Source organism: Entelurus aequoreus, linkage group LG12 (genome assembly GCF_033978785.1).
Source record: "Entelurus aequoreus isolate RoL-2023_Sb linkage group LG12, RoL_Eaeq_v1.1, whole genome shotgun sequence".
NCBI lineage: Eukaryota > Metazoa > Chordata > Actinopteri > Syngnathiformes > Syngnathidae > Entelurus > Entelurus aequoreus.
The window spans coordinates 26,354,034-26,373,159 of record NC_084742.1 but is presented as its reverse complement, the minus strand read 5'-3'; the positions used below and the strand labels follow the sequence as shown (position 1 = coordinate 26,373,159).

Genomic DNA, 19,126 nt, shown 5'->3' with positions numbered 1-19,126 from the left:
TGCAGTAGTGATATATTGTCTTTGTGTGAGTGTGTGTGCGCAAATGTGTGTGTGTGTGTGTGTGTGTGTGTGTGTGTGTGTGTGTGTGTGTGTGTGTGGCCCTTGACATTTTCTCTCCAGGTGAGTGGGCCGTAATCAAAGCAGGCTTGTATTATTAAAGGGCATATTTTGGAATGTTGCACTCATACTAGAAGCCAACTGAAAACAGAAGCATGGTGAGCTTTAGGGACTTATGACTATCAGAGGAAAACCCTCATCTGCAACAGCTCTGTGTTGGTCACAATATTTATTTGGCCGTATTTTACAACCTTCTCCTGTTCACTATGCCTCATCCTTCATACATTTTTAGCTTATATAATAGTATAATTCAATAATTCTCAAACCTTACAAATAACTTGACTCTCAAAGTACCACCATAATGACTGAATGATTAAGATACAGTAGCATAGTAGGCCTAAGTAGTCATTAAAAACAAGGCAGAGGTTTTATTTAACAAGTATATTGAATATGTTTGACCACTGTAACATTACACACAGTTTGAACAGTAACACCCTGTTTGAATACAAAAAAATAAAGCACTCTACTTTAATCAAGTGATACTTTGGCGTACCACTCGAGACCGCAGTTTGAAAATCTGTGGTCTAATTAATGCCACTAGAAAGCATTAGGTGTCAGTGTGTTGATCAAAATGTTGCCCTAATGCTGGATTTTAGACAGGTTAAAAGTGATTATCGTAAGTGATTATCGTAAGTGATTATCGTAAGTTTTGTGTGCGAATGAGCTGTGTTTGTTAGTGTGTAGCTCCAGGAAGCACTATTGTGCACTTTATCTACTTGTTAGATACAGTTGTGCTCATAAGTTTACATACCCTGGGATAATTTATGATTTCTTGGCCATTCTTTAGAGTATATGAATGATAACACACAAGCCTTTCTTCCACTCATGGTTAATTGTTAGGTGAAGCTATTTATTGGCAAACAACTCTGTTTACTCTTTTTAAATCTAAATGACACAAGAAAGTACCCAAATGACCGTGATCAAAAGTTTACATACCCCAATTGTTAAAAAAATATATACTTTGAGCGTCTCTTTTCCTAAAAGAGGAGCTAACAAGAGAGAGAGATGATAGTTTTTGTGCTCATAAACACACTCCAGACACCTATTACTGTAAACCACTAAAAAGAATAGTTTCCATAATCAGGGACCTTTAATGTACTATATGAATTTAAAATGTATTTGTCACTGGGTGCACAGTCAGTGGAACCCTTCGAATGTTATTTGGAGCTAGCAAACTGCCCTCAGCTGGTGAGTTGAAGCTGGAAGTTGGTGACAAACAATTCAGGAAGTACAGGAACAACAAAAAACAAGTCATTGTTGTCCCTGAGTAAGAAAGATAGAAGCCATTCAAACTGAAGATACTTTATATTAATAATAGCTCTAAATTACTTAAGAGTAAATATCCAACTCAAGGAGATTAACATTAATTGCAAACACAAGAACTGCCTTTTTTTCATGGTGCACAGAGACGGACGGTAAAGGTCAGTCAGAGTGCGCTGATATAACCTTCCTCACTTTGTTGCCCACCGCATGTTTGCACGCATGCATGTGCTGTGTGTGTGTCTAAGTGAAGAGGTCAGGATATTTTCTGCCTCCTCAGATGTTCCATGGCTGTGTGTGATCTCCCTTTCATGTCATTGTTCCCCCCGCCGTGTACGCGCCTTGATGTCAGCCCGCCTGCATCCTCTTCCGACTGTCCCGCCAAGCTCATCTCACCTTACATTGTGCATTTATTTGCGTACCCTTCTTCTTTTCCTGCCTTTATTTCGCACTCTGGGATCAATGCGGGGTATCGAGATGGTGGATGATGAGCGTATGCGTTAGCCCATCAACGGCTAATGAGGTGTTGTTTAAAGCATTTACCAAAGTGCATTCTTTTGTTTGCTGCTCATTCACATCTGTAGTGGCCTTCCAAATTAAGTGTGAGTTAAAATAAATCTAAAACTGTTGCTGAGCTTAATTAAATAACATGAGTGGCTCCATCTCATGGCTTCTCTCTTTTTTTTGTAGATATGGGGTTTCTACAAGCAGGGCTACAAGTGTAAAGGTGAGATAGTCATTCGCTCTTTGTCAACTGGCATGCATGGTCCACTCAGATGGGTGAGAGCTAACACTACTGATTCTCAGCCATCACATACACACCATTTGCAAATCCACAGACATCAACACAGAAAAAGCTGCATGGTGCTAGAATACAAGCCAAAAGCTAAACAAATGATCACAACGATCGATAAGTTCTGATAAATTGACTGCCATCAAACATGTGTTTGCCATAATACATCAGGGCTAATGTAACGTGTGTTTGGCATGTGTATCGACTGAAACCTCATCACACACACACTAACCTATTGTAGTGTATCAATAAGTTAATGAGGGAAGCCCCACAGCCATTTATCCCAATTTCTAGCGTTCGCCTGCACTCAGAGCTCTACAGGGCCATTGACAGGGACATCATTGGAATGAATCACCCAGCTGTGTGTGTATGTGTGCTCTTTGTGTGTTTTGGGTCAGTGGACTTTATTTGGAGAAGAGAGGAATTTTGCACCTGGAGGTTTGGATGTTTGGACACCAAAATGTTGACACGAGACACACATTGTGATATCGATGTGATCTAAGGCCTTTCTTGTTGCAGCTTACACAATATTCAGCTGTTTTAGTGAGCTTTAAGGTACCATATTAATATTTTTTTTACTGATTTTTACATTATAGCACTCTTTTCCCTCTGCTAATAGTTTCTATTTAGGTTATCATAAAAAAACAAGGATTTACAACTTAAAACAGAAACTAAATCTGCGAAGATTTATCAAGGCTCATCTTGTTTGAGTAAGCTCATTTTATAAATGGGGTAGGCTCATCTTATAAAGTACATTGAGTAGGCTTATCTTATACACGAGTAGGCTCATCTTATACATTAAGTGTGCTGATCTTCTACATGAGTAGGTTCATCTTATACACGAGTAAGCTCATCTTATAAAGTACATGGAGTAGGCTCATCTTATACATGAGTAGGCTTATCTTATACATGAGCAGACTTATCTTATACATTAAGTGTGCTGATCTTCTACATGAGTAGGCTCATTTTTTACATTATTAAGCTCCTCTTATATATGAGTAGGCTCCTCTTATACATGAGTAAGCTCCTCTTATATAGGAGTAGGCTCATCTTATACACTAGTAAGTTCCTCTTATACAGTACATGAGTAGATTCATCTTATACATGAGTAGGCTCATCTTATACACGAGCAGGCTCATCTTATATGAGTAGGCTCATCTTATACATGAGTAGATTCATCTTATACATGGAATAGGCTCATCTTATACGTGGTGATAGTGGAACTTTAAACCTTCCTAACATGTAAAATAATACGTTTTCAAACACCTACTCCGTCGTTCAGACTCCCCGTGGTTTGCCGAGATGTTGTCTGGGCCAGTTGGCCTCGCCGTGTGTTTGTGTCAGTGCTCATGTGTGTGCATGGCGTGTAGCAGCCACTTCCTGTCGCCGCTCGCTCTCCCAGTGGCGCCCGTCCCTCTGTCTGATCCTCTCTCTCCACCCCGATCCATGTCTTCCTGGCGCTTCTCAACTCACCGCCGCCGCCTCTCCCTCCCTCTCCTCCGAATGTCCCAACGCTCGCCGCTCCTCTTCCGACATCTCTCCCTGCCGCCATCCTACCGTACTGCGGAGTCAGCTTGCGGGGTCAACTGCCACAAGGCCTGCCGGAGCCGACTGGCCGTGGAGTGCCGGAAAAGGACCAAGAGTATCAGCCACGAGACGCCACCGGCTCTTCAGGCCAGATCGTACAGCTTCCCGCCACCTGCCAACCCTCCACCCAATCTCAGGAACACTGGTAAGTCATTTCTTACCAATTCTTGCTATCAATGCGCTGCCCCACAAAACGCCCACTGGAGCGTCTTTAACCGAGTCGTACACATCTTTTAGAAACTGACAAGCACATGTGTAAAATTTGATCAAGGTTGGTTGAAAAACCTGGCCGCCATACAACAAATTTCAGTCGAGACTTGGGTGGTTCTCAGCAACTAATTGTCCTTGAACATTAGTCTCACAAAACACCTTGAACACATCCTATAAGGGGCACCACCATTACTATTTTTTCGCACTGACACCCAAACCAACGCACAGATTAATATGAATTTCACACTGACATGTTCAGAGTTATTTATTTCTTGGTCAATGTGCCGCACACAAAGTTCAGTAAAAAATGGTAGAGTGCTTTTTGCTAAACAAATGTACATCAAGTGTGGAGCTAAAATGAGGCCAAAAGTTTTATAAATGAAAAAATAAACATTGAAACTAAAAAATTCAGTTTTGATGCTGAATTTTGAAAAATACATCAGTGTATTCAAAACAAAGATACGTGCACACATTTTTTTTCAGGTTGATTATAGTTATGATTCACTCTGTTAATTATTTTGTATAAATACATTATCTTTATTTTTCACTGTCATATATTTTGATATGTGACCTTCTGTTTTTTTCCAGATTAAAATCTTATTTTTTACAGTTTAATGTTTTTCTTTTATAGTTTCACATCTTTATTTTTTAGTTACAAATGTTTTTTTTTTTAGATTCGGACATTTGGCCCAAATTTTGCATAGGGCGTGAGAAGTGTGGAATCATCACAGACAGCTATTCGGCGTTCCTGATTACGTTGCTTTCAGGGAACGTAGGTATTTAGACAATTCAACGCAACATTTTTTGTAGGCTACACCAGAGATCTCCAACCACCAGAACACGGGCTAAATTATTTTATTGTAAAAATTATTTACAGTTAGAAAGTCCACGGCTTTTGCATGATTATGTAATTTAGGGTCATTGCGCTTTCACTTTCCCCACTTTATTTAGCCGTCTTTGAACACACCATAGTTGTGTTATATAAGACTTCCATCCATCCATTTCCTACTGCTTGTCCGTCTATTAGTAAAATGTTCCCAAGTTAGCTATTTTAAGCGACTCTGGGCTTGTTTTGTAAGGTCCATCCATCCATCCATCTTCTTCCGCTTATCCGAGGTCGGGTCGCGGGGGCAGCAGCCTAAGCAGGGAAGCCCAGACTTCCCTCTCCCCAGCCACTTCGTCCAGCTCTTCCCGGGGGATCCCGAAGCGTTCCCAGACCAGCCGGGAGACATAGTCTTCCCAACGTGTCCTGGGTCTTCCCGTGGCCTCCTACCGGTCGGACGTGCCCTAAACACCTCCCTAGGGAGGCGTTTAGGGAAACTACACCTTTTATAAGGTGTAGTTGCTCATTTGTGTTTGTGTGAAACACCTGGTTTTCCCCACAATAAACAAAAACATGTGTGTAGTATGTTTGCTCAGTGTGGGGTGGCGTGGCTCAGATGGTAGAGTCATCAGCCAGAAACTTGGATTGAATCCAGTTTCCGCCATCCTAGTCAATGCTGTTGTGTTCTTGGGCAAGACACTTCTCCCACTGTGCTCGCCGTGCCACCCACACTGGTGAGCAATGTAGCTGTAAATGTAGATAATTGGTTTATCAATGTAAAGCGCTTTGAGTCACGAGAGAAAACACGCTATATAAATATAGTTCACTTCACAATGCGTTACCTGGTTACCACAGACGCCCAAGAGGACTGATCACTGCATATTAGCCGAGACTAAGAAGCGTAAGAATTGAGTGGCAGTAAGTCAATGGCTGCAAATATGAAAAAACTAAATAAAGAATGGGAGAGGAGATGCTCAGCATGCAGATTTAATTTCGCATGTGACTACTATGCCTCATCAGTATCTAGGAAATGAAGGGGCATAATCAAATATTGGGATAAAAATAGTAGCCTGTCACATATCACTCACAGTTGAAACATTTCAGGTATTCCGCATTCATTTGTGTTTTTAATTTCATGTTATGCCCGTTTTGGTTTCATACACGTATTTTGGTTGTTATTCTTCCCTAGGTTTAGTTTGTATTCATGTTGTCAGCGCTTCTTCCCTCTTGATCATACTTGCCAACCCTCCTGATTTTCCCGGGACACTCCCGAATTTCAGTGCCCCTCCCGAAAATCTCCCGGGGCAACCATTCTCCCGAATTTCTCCCGATTTCCACCCGGACAACAATATTGGGGGCGTTCCTTAAAAGCACTGCCTTTAGCGTCCTCTCTCACCTGAAACCTCCACCCCTTAACAGCCGCATGCTGTCCTCACTCATACAGCAAGTAGTAATGTCCAAAAACATAACAGAGACGAAGCAGAAGAACGAAGAAGAGATATGGCGACGACGAGTAAGAAGAAGAAGTACGCTTGCAAGTTCCAAAATGCCATCCATCCATCCATTTTCTACCGCTTATTCCCTTCAGGGTCGCGGGGGGCGCTGGAGCCTATCTCAGCTACAATCGGGCGGAAGGCGGGGTACACCCTGGACAAGTCGCCACCTCATCGCAGGGCCAACACAGAGACAGACAACATTCACACTCACATTCACACACTAGGGCCAATTTCAGTGTTGCCAATCAACCTATCCCCAGGTGCATGTCTTTGGAGGTGGGAGGAAGCCGGAGTACCCGGAGGGAACCCACGCAGTCACGGGGAGAACATGCAAACTCCACACAGAAAGATCCCGAGCCCGGGATTGAACTCACGACTACTCAGGACCTTCGTATTGTGAGGCAGACGCACTAACCCCTCGTTCACCGTGCTGCCAAGTTCCAAAATGATTGGATAAAATAATTTCAGTTCATCCAGGACAGCTCGAAGGGGAAGGGGTATGCTGCCTGCAAATTTTGTAGATCAGACTTCTCCATTGAACACGGTGGCCGAGCGGATATACTCATTCATGAACAGATAAATATATAAGAAAAACTTGAAAATATATCCCCCCCCCACCCACCTCAACCACGCCCCCTGAACCTCCCGCCCACCTAAACACCCTCCCCCCCTCCCACCATCTCCCGAATTCGGAGGTCTCAAGGTTGGCAAGTATGCTCTTGATTTACCTTTCTTGTTATTAGAATCAGCTAATCAGAGAGCTTTGTACATCTTAGTCACCCTACCTTTCTTGTGGGTACAATGTTCGTCCTTGGCGATTGTTAGGTTTGCTCTACTACAGTAGTTATAGGCTTAGGTGCGTTACTATTTGTCTCTATGACATGTTAGCTTTTGCTACCTAACTTTGCTAAAGGATTTAAGTTATTGTGCTATGCTTCATATACACTTCCCAGGGGCACGACTTCATGTATTTTTGCCTTGTTTTCAGACTTATATAATCTTCTTACTTGCACCCTGCCTCCTGCTCTGTGCATCTTTGGAATCACAAACCCCACACCACACCGCAACGTAACACCGTCGGTCATGCCACACACTGTCAGTTGATGCCCTGCCCATATTCGAAAATCTGAAAAAAAAACCCAAAAAAAACCATTTGAATCTGATGAAACCACAAAAATTCCCACAGTGAATCATAATCATATTTAACAATTTAGCACTTTTTAAAATGTTGAATAAATTGAAGTATTTTTCAAAATTGAACATCAAAACCACATTTTTCAGTTTCAAAGTTTATTCTTTTCAAATAAAACTTTTGACCCTAATTTAGCTCCATATTTCTAATGGAGGCAACGTCCTCATCAGCAAACAACGTTCGGGGCGTCCATCCATCCATCAATTTCTACCGCTAGTCCCTCGGGGTCGAGATGGTGAAGTCATGAGTCATGCTGTCATCGGTTGGGAAATATCCCACCAAGCTTAATCAATCAATCAATCAATCAATGTTTATTTATATAGCCCTAAATCACAAGTGTCTCAAAGGGCTGTACAAGCCACAACGACATCCTCGGTGTCGAGTGGGTCTGACATAATATTGTGAAAGTCCAACACATCAGCGAAAGTCCAGTCCATGGTGGAGCCAGCGGGAACCATCCCGAGCGGAGACGGGTCAGCAGCGTAGAGATGTCCCCATCTGATGGACAGGCTAGCGGTCCACCCCGGAGCAGAGTAGAAAAGAAAAGAAAAGAAACGGCAGATCAACTGGTCTAAAAAGGGAGTCTATTTAAAGGCTAGAGTATACAAATGAGTTTTAAGATGAGACTTAAATGCTTCTACTGAGGTAGCATCTCTAACTTTTACCGGGAGGGCATTCCAGAGTATTGGAGCCCGAATAGAAAACGCTCTATAGCCCGCAGACTTTTTTTGGGCTCTGGGAATCACTAATAAGCCGGAGTTCTTTGAACGCAGATTTCTTGCCGGGACATATGGTACAATACAATCGGCAAGATAGGCAGGAGCTTGACCGTGTAGTATTTTATACGTAAGTAGTAAAACCTTAAAGTCGCATCTTAGGTGCACAGGAAGCCAGTGCAAGTGAGCCAGTATAGGCGTAATATGATCAAACTTTCTTGTTTTTGTCAAAAGTCTAGCAGCCGCATTTTGTACCATCTGTAATCTTTTAATGCTAGACATAGGGAGGCCCGAAAATAAAACGTTACAGTAATCGAGACGAGATGTAACGAACGCATGAATAATGATCTCAGCATCGCTTGTGGACAAAATGGAACGAATTTTAGCGATATTACGTGATTAAGTGATATTCCTTTACTACGTTTCCTTCTTTTCATGCCAAAGCGGCAGCAGTCACCCACAGCGCTTTTGTCTCCTTCGCAGCATACGGTGCATTTGCAAGATAGATTCCTGAAAACAATGGCGATTCATTTGCAATGGAAATGTGATTGGCCCACAGTGACGATGCCACTGAATCGCAGATGTTTTTTTTGTTTTTTTTCATCCGATGTCAGCAAAAGTGTTGCACTGCCTGAGGTATCCGGCAGCTGGCTGTGTTTTATGTCGGCGGGAACCTGCTTGTTCGTCGGGTTAAGTAGTGCTGTCGGGCCAGCGCAACAAAGTGCCGAGATAAACGCACTACCCATGCGATTCATTGCCTTTTTCTTCCATTTTGGTAAACCAATCAACATCCTGTTTCATCTTTGTTTTGCCCAGTAATCGCTGAAGAGGATATAGAGGGGGTGGAAGAAGGAGTGTACGACATTCACCTATAACCAGGTGAGCAGACAACCATTCACAGTATAATGCAGTACTCCATGCAAGGGAATAAAGTTAAAGGTCCCCTATTACAAACAAAATTGAGTTTTTAAAGAAGAACTAATAGTAATGTGTGTCCCTAGAGCCTGTAGGAGGACCGAAGGTCGGCATTCTATCATCTGCCCTACGTAAAAAAAACACTACTTTGTCAAATAAAAAATAAAAAAGGCTTCACTGCACATCTTAAACTAAAGCCCACAGCTCTGCTAACTATCTGTCTCAGTCAGTTACAGACAACATAATTTTGAAGCAATGCAAATATCCACTTTAACACAGCAGCAGTGTAGCCTGTTAGCTTCTTTTATCATTGTGAGTGAACAATAATTATTAAAGAGACGAACAATGTTGTGGGAGCTAGAACTATCACTATTCATTATTATTGATATTCTCATCAAACGATGCAACAATATTGCTAAAATGATAGAAAAAGGCTTTGGCAAGTCATATTTACACAGGAAATAAAGTAATAAAAGCGCATTATGATCTTTGTTTGTTGCTGCAATGCAAGGTTAGATTTTTTTGAAGGGGTTCACATCATGGTACGCCGCAGAGTTTAAATTAGGAAGAAAACAGTTAGCTTAAACCACCTTTAAAAGGGAACAGCACTTTTTTTTTTGCAATTTCGCCCATCGTTCACAATCCTTATAAGAAACAAGAAGACAAAATGTTCTTTTTTTTTAGCATTCTAACATGTAGAAATTGGCTCATTTTTGGTGGTTAGCAATGCAGCTAATGAGAGCAATCAATTCTACCACTAAATCACTTTAAAAATGCGTTCAAAGACTGTCAACGATACTTTATTTACGTTCCGTAACCTGTGTAATAAACAAGCTGTAGCAACATTTTGCAGCTTCGAGTCAATTTTACCCCACTCTCGGCTTCCGTCTGCTCCAAAGTCTCACTCTTCCTTTGTGATGGCTTCTAGAATAAGTAGTTCGTCCTCCATATATTCAGATTCAAAAAGATACGGTTCTGAATCCTCATGTGTCCAAAAATAGTTGTCTTTATTGTTTTTACCGTATCTACCATGATTAAAAGACACACACACCTTTGTTCCCGGAAGTCAGAAGTGCGCTGCTATTAAAACGGAAAAGTGCGCCAAATAATTTGTTCCGGCAATACTCAAAATGACCAAAATACGGTAATTATTGAACATAATACATATTGTTATGAACGTGTCTGTTACTACATTATCTATAGACTTGCAGCGTGTATACAAAATGTTGATGGAGGGTTTTGAAGATGTTTTAGAGGGCTTTGAAGGCTACAACAACGACTCCCATTAGCCACATATTCCAAGTGTTTTTTTTATCATCTTTAACCCCCCAGCCCCAACAAATGTGTTCTTGTCTCTCATAATGATTGTGAATGATAGGCAAAATTCCAAAAAATTGCAGTACTCCCTTTATGTTTGATCATTTAGTTTTTCTTAAATGACTAAGTTAACCTGGCCAGATGTTGCTGTTAAAATATGACTTATGTTAGCAATGTACAGTGCATAGACAATTCCTTCAACTTCATTCTTGGTTTATGCTGTGCTGTCATGTGTGGGACTTTATATATAGACACTTGTGTGCCTTTCTAAATCATGTCCAATCAACTGAATTTACCACAGGTGGACTCTAATTACTGTATTTTCCAGACTATAGAGTGCACCGGTATATAAGCCGCACGACTAAAAAAAAAATATAAAAAAATAAAATACAAGTTTTTCCATATATTAGCCAAAGATGTAAAATTAGTTATGTACACAAAAATATTTTTTACATTTTCATTTACATACTTTAATTGTTTCCAAACGGTATCTGCAACATGGCAGTAAAACAGATGATCAAACAAAACAGAAGTCATTGTCATGGACCCACAAGCTGCAAAAGCTAGCACTCCAATCAACTAAACAGACTCAATAACTCCACGGTGATGTTTATGTTAATTTACGAAACTGAAACCATACACTTACAAAACTGGAACAATACAATTAGAATGCCATTTTAAGTTAACAATTCTAACACAGACACTCGTAAATGTGTTAGCATATTAGCTAATGCTAACGACGCTAGCTTCATTACATTATAATAGCATGTACAAATATGCATGAAAACACTCCTACATACATCACACATGGGACAGCAAAAAAGTAAGTAAATTGTTTTAGTTGTATTGTAAAACTTAACTAACTTGTTGCTTGCCCCTTATGGCGTTGCGGGGGGTGCTGGAGCCTATCCCAGTAAAATATAACCTAAAACAAACAAAAATAAAAAATACAATAAACATTATAAAGCATTTCAATAATAAAATATACATTTTTAAGCTTGTGACCTAAATATACAATTTAAAGTAATCTGTCCTTAATTTACATACAGTATATTCTACATACAAAACAGACAACTTCACACAGTTGTTGTTCCCCAGAGTTGTCCTCATAATAATAGTTTTAACAATAGTTTACATTTGTGAATGCTAGTGATGAGTTTGATATTTTTAGGCAATTAATTGCTTTCTTCATACCTCTACGTTAAATACATTGCACAGGCTCAATAAAGTCATGGAGTGAAATACAATTACAACTTAAAATAAAACGGTGCCATTTTTCGATACCTTTGTTGCGGTTGCAGTCTTGGACAGGCTCAAGCACTCAAGAAAAAAGCTGTAAAGGACTCATCCGGGCCTCTATGGGTAATGTGACATTTTTCTATGGCAACAAAGCATGAAAAAGAAGCTCAAGTACAGCCAGGCTCAACTTTTAAAAATATTTTGGGACCTCTCAGACTACTTCAAAACAATACAATACGGGGCCTTTAAATAAAACTGAGCATGCACTGGGCAGATGTAGCTAATTTATGTCTCTTTGCAGGTGCATTGAAGTATGAAATATGATGTCCAAAGTCCTGTAGCTGCTGGTGTGCAGTGTGCAGGCAGCTATCTTGTGAGTGATGTCACAGGACAGAAGAGGCTTTCTGTGGACACACACTAATACTGCAACGTTTGCACCTGCCAGCAGCTCCACTGGACTCACATGGACATGCCAGTTAGTGTTATTGGACCTTTGTTAACCTGAACGACAGTGGCCTCTCCCTGTGTTCTACTTCTTTGCGGAACCGTTAATTGTCATTTTATTGGACAGCAGCATTTATTTTGACCTTCATGATTTAGATGTATGTTGCAGTAACTTTGTTGTTGTTGTTGTTGTTGCACGCCAAATTATTACTTACCGCACAAGGAGACAAGCACGTTTTTGTTTCCTCTGTTGAAAGACACATTGTGAGCGGCTGGTATGTCATTGAATGAGACACTGCTGCTGTGTGGGTCTCATATGAAAGAGACAGCATTTATGTAAAAGTTTTTTTGGAATGTTTTCTTTTCGTGTGTGTGCAACATTTTAGTGCTGCCTGTTAGTGCAGACGAATAAAGCCTACATAAAACATGTTCGATTTAGTCCGCTCACAGACATATCTAATTCCTCAGACGTAAGGACACTCAAAACATAGGGGAATGAGAGAAATATTATTCCCTTTATTTGAAAATGTAATATTTAAAAAAATTGTTTTTTTGTGGCAAAATATTGTTTTTTTCGGTGCTGCCATGTTTGTGGAGTGTGGAAATAGGGCCCATTTGGTTAATTATTAGACTAAAAGATAAGCAGTCCTTTAAAAGCCATAGTAATCAGATTTATTTTCAAGCCATTTTGGCTGTGGTGAATGAGTATAAATGATTTGCAGTATAATTTATTTTCTTAAATTAAGTTGTACAAAAAGAATATCATGTTCAAAAGGACAAAACACGACAAGAAATGTCCCTTGTGTATCAGTTGTATCAAAATGCCATTTCTGATCCCATATCTATTTTACATAAATTAATAAAACAATTTATGTTCAGATTTTGATTTGGATGACAAGCTGTATTATGTTAATTTCTATACTTGTGCACCAAATGAAGGTTCCCATTCAAAGCATGCAGCAAATGCTCTCATCTGTTTACTGCAACGTTAGCATGCTAACTTTGGGCTGGCGGGGTGAAACAACGCTCTGGAGCTTTGGTAAGTTACAGGGAAAGCATGCAAACTCCGCACATAATCGCCCACAGTGATGACCATTGAGCTATCCTGGGTCCCATCAGGGCTTGATTTTCGCCCTATATACAAATGTAATCAGTGAACTATGATAGAGGTGAAACAAAAAAACAAGATCTTCCAAGTTATTTTGAACCCAGCAGTACTGACTGAGAGGCAGCAGTCTTAACCATTGAGCTACACTGGGTCCCTTTGATTCATGATATGTTAGCATGCTAACCTTGGCATGCTAACATATAGCTTGTGTCATATACCAAGTTTTATGACTTTAAGGATTATGGCAGTGGAATTGGAGAAAAAAAGTGTAAAATTAGCTTAAAAAGTTAGCATTTTACTGTTAGCTTGCTAGCATTCTAACGTTAACATGCTAACAGTTAGCATTTTTTACATACTAAGTTCAATGACTAAGGGGTATGGCTGTGGAATTAGAGGAAACAAGTGTAAAATTAGTGAAAAAAGTTAGCACTTTAATGTTAGCATGCTAAAATTAGCACGCTAACAGTTAAGTGTCACATACCAAGTTATATGACTGGGGTAAACAGTTGCAAAATTAGCTCAAAAAGTTAGCATGCTAACAACTAGCATGTGTCACATTCCAAGTTATATGACTCTAAGGGGACGGCGTGGCGAAGTTGGTAGAGTGGCCGTGCCAGCAATCGGAGGGTTGCTGGTTACTGGGGTTCAATCCCCACCTTCTACCATCCTAGTCACGTCCGTTGTGTCCTTGGGCAAGACACTTCCCCCTTGCTCCTGATGGCTGCTGGTTAGCGCCTTGCATGGCAGCTCCCGCCATCAGTGTGTGAATGTGTGTGTGAATGGGTGAATGTGGAAATACTGTCAAAGCGCTTTGAGTACCTTGAAGGTAGAAAAGCGCTATACAAGTATAACCCATTTATTTATTTATAAGGTGAATGGTTGCGTAATTAGAGAAAAATTTGTAAATTATGGGTTATACTTTTATAACGCTTTCTACCTTTTTTAAGGAACTCAAAGCGCTTTGACACTATTTCCACATTCACCCATTCACACACACATTCACACACTGATGGCGGGAGCTGCCATGCAAGGCGCTAACCAGGACCCATCAGGAGCAAGGGTGAAGTGTCTTGCTCAAGGACACAACGGACGTGACTAGGATGGTAGAAGGTGGGGATTGAACCAGTAACCCTCAGATTGCTGGCACGGCCACTCTCCCATCTTCGCCACGCCGTCCCCTTAGATTTACATTAGCAAAAACAATAGCATTTTAATGTTAGAATGCTAACATTAACATGCTAACCGTTAGTATGTGTCACGTACCAAGTCATATGACTCTAAGGTGTATGGCTGCGAAATTAGAGAAAAAAAGTGTAAAATTAGCATAAAAAGTTAGCATGCTAATGTGAGCATACGAGCATGCTAGCGTTATAAAGCTAGCACATGACTGGGTAAAAATAAATATCAAAATGCACTATTTGTTGGTGTAGACAAAGAAAGTAGCAAAAAAGCTAGCATAAAACATTAGCATGCTAACGTTCTTACAAGTATGCTAACAGGTAACATGCTAGCACGCGTTTACTGTTAGCATACTTGTTCGACAACTTGCCTAAAACATGATTTTTCAAATGGAGCTTCAAGCTTCAATGCTCAGGCTGCTGCCCCCGCGACCCAACTGGGGATAAGCAGAATATGGATGAATGGCCATGCTGTCTGTCCATGTGTGCATGAGAGGAGGGGCTGTCATGTGACTTCATGTAATTACATGCACCTGCCACCATTGTCACAATGACACAGCATTTTATGTAGGGTTTGTTGAAAAACTTCATGCCGAACAAAGTCTGATTGTGGTCCAACGCTTCGAGATATCGACTTTTCGTGAAAACTGTGAGCTCCTCAAGGCTTTGAGAAATGTTCCAGTGTTCTCAGATTTCCGATAAATGGAAAAATGGCAGAGTAGAGCGAGTAGGAAAATGAGAAATCTTGTGCTATTGCTAGTATATTCTGTCATGTGATGGCCAAACCAAGCCAAGATGGCTGTTGGACAGCAAGCAGCTCACAAACTAAGGACAAAAGAGGCTTAAAATCTTCCCGCAAAAAGCAGATACAAGCAAAAAATCAAACTATTCGATGGAATGGATCCCTCTACTTTATCAAAAAAAGATTTGTCGAGTGATACCAAGGATTAGATGTTGGTCGCCTTCCCGGACAGATGGAAACTTGGAAAAGCATGGACGTCTACAACTTCTTTGTGTGTGGTTGGGTCTCCTGGAGAAATATGCATCGTTTTTGCTCGGGTAAGGCTGCATTTCATGATTTAACCTTGTGTCCACTGCCATGTTTGTTGATCTTGCACGCGCCGTTTACGAGTAGTGTTTTTCCCCGTCTTTATCAAAATATAACTATGGATGTCAACTTTGTGTATGTGCTGAAAGCTTCATTCATCATTGTTGTCTTTGGTAAAAGCTTAACTCTTTTAGGTTTTGCTCACATTTGCTTTCCTTTATTTCGACTCGCCGAGTCTGTGCTTTTTGTAACACCCCTAGCAAACGTGTTTAGGAAATACAAATAATATCAAGATGATACTTTTAAATGGGAAATAATAAATGTTAAATGTATATCAAACAAACCTTCAACGAAGTGATCACTGCAAACCAGTGGCGGGCCCTGCGTTTCCCACCTAGGCCTTCAGTGATGTCCGACTTCAATGATTACCTCACAAAATACCATAATTGATGTCACCACATGACCATTGCTGGAGAAATACTATACAGGAACACATTTACGCCCTACTGGGCATTGTACAAAACAAGTTATTTTCTGGCGCATTTAAAAATCAATATACCGGCATCATCAATTAAAACATATCTTATGTGGAACTGTCAAAATTAAAATTGCAAAAAAAAATGTAAACGTGAAAAAATAAAGAAATAAAATCTATTAAGTCACATATCATCGACAACTGAGCTAGGTTGGCCGACATGGTCTCACAAGATGTAGTTTCTCTTTCGATATCCTTCTTGAAAACGGCTTTGCAAATATATGTGTTGTCTTGTCTAATCATAAAAGAGGCAGAAGAGGCGTGTTGGTTGAGTGCTCATCAAAAACATCCCGGCCGGCATGTCTACATTAAACAACTTAAACGGGGCTACTGCACATCGTCTTTACTACTGTGGCATGCTGGGTAATGGAGTCCTTATGTTACCTGGCTCATAACATCACTATAAATTTGCCTTAGGCCATCTAGAAGGCCTTACTGACAACAACGCATGATCTGATTGGCAATTGCAACTGTCTGTCAACTGTATGTCAGCCGATCACTTACAGCGCACAGACGCGGAGAAGGCCTTGCTGGTCCTGACGGCACACCACTGCTGCAAACTCATGCATTCTTCGACTCTGCTCCCTTGGACTGGGGTGTGAGCTTCATGCTTTTCTAGTCGTTGTTTCTTAAAATCTTGCACTCTTCCACCATTTTTGACAACCTCTCAAGGAACTCTGAAGAAAGGTTTATCCATTTCGTGATTTGAACGATTCGTACAGCCTAAAACAACACAAGCATAGGGCATTTTTTTCTTCGAGAAGGACTTGATTGCGCCTCGTACCCATTGAGAACAGAGCTAGCTTGACACCCATGCATATTTAATGTTCGAGACGTGAGCCAGACATGACATCAGTAAAATCCAAGCGCTATTGCAGTTTAATGTCTTTTAATGCTGATAACAAACCCTCTGGCTGATATCATTCAATCGATCGCAACTGGACTTTTTTTTCCCTTACTACGATAGGGCGAAAGCATCCTTGCCCAGGGACACACTCTGGGCAAGACTAGATCTGACCAATCTAAGTCTATGAGCACGAAATGATGAAGCCTACTTGGATGAGAGGCGAAACGTCTTCTAAGGCAAACCAAACAGTCCAGTTGCGTTCAAGTGAATGCCCTGAGATGACAACGACCTGGATGATGAGAACATTCATAGACATCCCTCTGGCTGACACTATGTCTGTGTTTACTAACAACGGAGCCGCAGACTCGAGTTTCTTAACATGGAGATATTCTCACTTCTTTTTTTGTCGAGCACAAAGAAAAGAACATTTTAGTTAAATGTAAGTTGCGTCTTGAAATAAAGATCCTATCTACTGCCCAAAACAACAATTCAAATCTGCCTGGTTAGGCTTTGTGTATGTCACGTGTGCCTTCCTTAGGTGAAGCCAGGGTTACAGCTATGTTGTTATTATGCTGTTTGTTACTTATGTATGTTATGTTGCAGCTATTTAAAATAGTTTTGTCAATTTGTTCTGGCCTGAAATAAATTGGCCCTTTGAAACATATCTTTGTCTTTGTGTGTTGTATGTAGACCACATTGCTCAGCAGAGTTCAGTGATGCAAATGCATGTCAAGTTGATCAACAGATTGTATTATTCCCCAGTGCAATAACAGTACCGAAATGAAGGCTAAAAGGGCATTATTGGGAGCTTTTAAAAAAAGAAAAGAAAAGAAAAAGTAACTAAATAGTTACTTTTCACAGTAACGCATTACTTTTTGGTGTAAGTAACTGAGTTACTTTTGAAAATAAGTAACTAGTAACTAACTAGTTACTGGTTTTCAGAAACTAACCCAACACTGGTTAACACCCACACCCCCAAATTGTACTCAATATTTGTTATGCACATTTTAGGCTTAAGTAGTTTTGAAAGACTGACTTGTTTAAAAATAAAAAAAATAAACGTATAATGTTTGCAAAGAATATCATCATTATTCATATTTATAACATAAATAGTATAAAGCTAGGGGTGTGTGTGTGTGTGCACGCATGTGTATTGTAGTCCTGGTTCAAGGGTAGTCCAACAGTGTCAACATCACAGGTGTCTTTAAAGGAAGTGGGAGGGATTTTTCAGAGCCTCTTTATTCGCTGCACTGGTCTCACTGGGGTGTTTACAGCACGATCCAGCCATTGTAGATACGGATTGTTTTTGGTTAGACGAGTAAACACATTCCAATGGTTTGTCAGCTCTAATTGTCCATTCTGGCTCTCGAATTGATCAAATTGTTGCCTTGTACAGCAGAACGCTTCTCCGTGATGTTATCCAATTTGTGATTGAATTTTGAGATCACCAAAGTCTGAGTACCTTGAACATCTCTTTTAACTCATTGATGGATGCCTCGTCCCCCAGTCAGCCACATCAAAAGCCATTCACACAGTGCAGCAGAAAATCCAAATTGAGGGAAATGGAATAACGCCCCAGTTAATTAGGCCATAATGAAAGCAGAATGGAAATAAACGCACATTGTTAGCGGCCTCTTGCTGCGACCTTGATTGCAAGGAAGGTGAAAGAGTTTTACGTCTGTCAAACGCACCATAACGACGATGTCGTTTGGCCCCCAGAACAGATGGAAGCTGCTTATTAGAAGTTAATTTGCTCCGTGAAAAATACCATTTATGCTGCGTGTACTAGCAATATAGCAGGGGTGTCCAAAATCTGTCTCGGGGGGACATTTGCAGCTCACAAAATAAATGTCATTCAGGAACATTTTTAAATGTGCTATTTGAATGCATGTTATTTAGTTCTTAAAAACTTGGTAACAGGTTTTATTTAAAGTACCGTCTGGGTCAGTCGGAGTGTCCTCACTCATCTCTGCACTGACGTATGCATTGACCTGATTACCGACCCTATAACAACATGCTCAGGTAACCATACGTGGTTAAGGTAAAGAAGCATCTACAGCCAAAATAAATTGTGTGATTAATGTTTGTATAAACATGATGAATGCAATATTTTCTTGTGAATAATTGCACGAGTTAACTCATTAAATATATTAAATATAAATGTTAAATGTGATAACATTTCTGTCAAAGTTTTTACTTCAGTAGCCTATCTATTTTATTAATGTGTTCATCTAAATATATTTACTTTCACTTGTATGTATCATTATTAAAATGTTTTCCTATCTTATTCAGTCTTATTAC

The 19,126-nt window shown here is 40.3% G+C and overlaps 1 protein-coding gene and 1 long non-coding RNA gene across 3 annotated transcripts in view; both read left to right on the top strand.

The window, feature by feature from the left end:
• LOC133661831 (RAS guanyl-releasing protein 2-like) overlaps positions 1-12,980 on the top strand; it is a 62,249-nt gene extending 49,269 nt beyond the window's left edge. The window contains exons 16-19 of one of the 2 annotated variants that reach the window (XM_062065350.1): positions 2,068-2,104; positions 3,744-3,902; positions 9,011-9,073; positions 11,967-12,980. In XM_062065350.1, the coding sequence (XP_061921334.1) occupies positions 2,068-2,104; positions 3,744-3,902; positions 9,011-9,069 (255 nt within the window). In that variant the 3' untranslated portion in view covers positions 9,070-9,073; positions 11,967-12,980. The remainder of the gene's footprint in view (positions 1-2,067; positions 2,105-3,743; positions 3,903-9,010; positions 9,074-11,966) is intronic. The other variant, XM_062065349.1, reaches the window with a different exon arrangement.
• A 1,800-nt stretch (positions 12,981-14,780) lies between these two features.
• The window catches only part of LOC133661824 (uncharacterized), a 41,263-nt gene continuing 36,917 nt past the window's right edge, over positions 14,781-19,126 (top strand). Inside the window, exon 1 of the long non-coding RNA XR_009827999.1 lies at positions 14,781-15,454. This is a non-coding gene — a long non-coding RNA (uncharacterized LOC133661824). The remainder of the gene's footprint in view (positions 15,455-19,126) is intronic.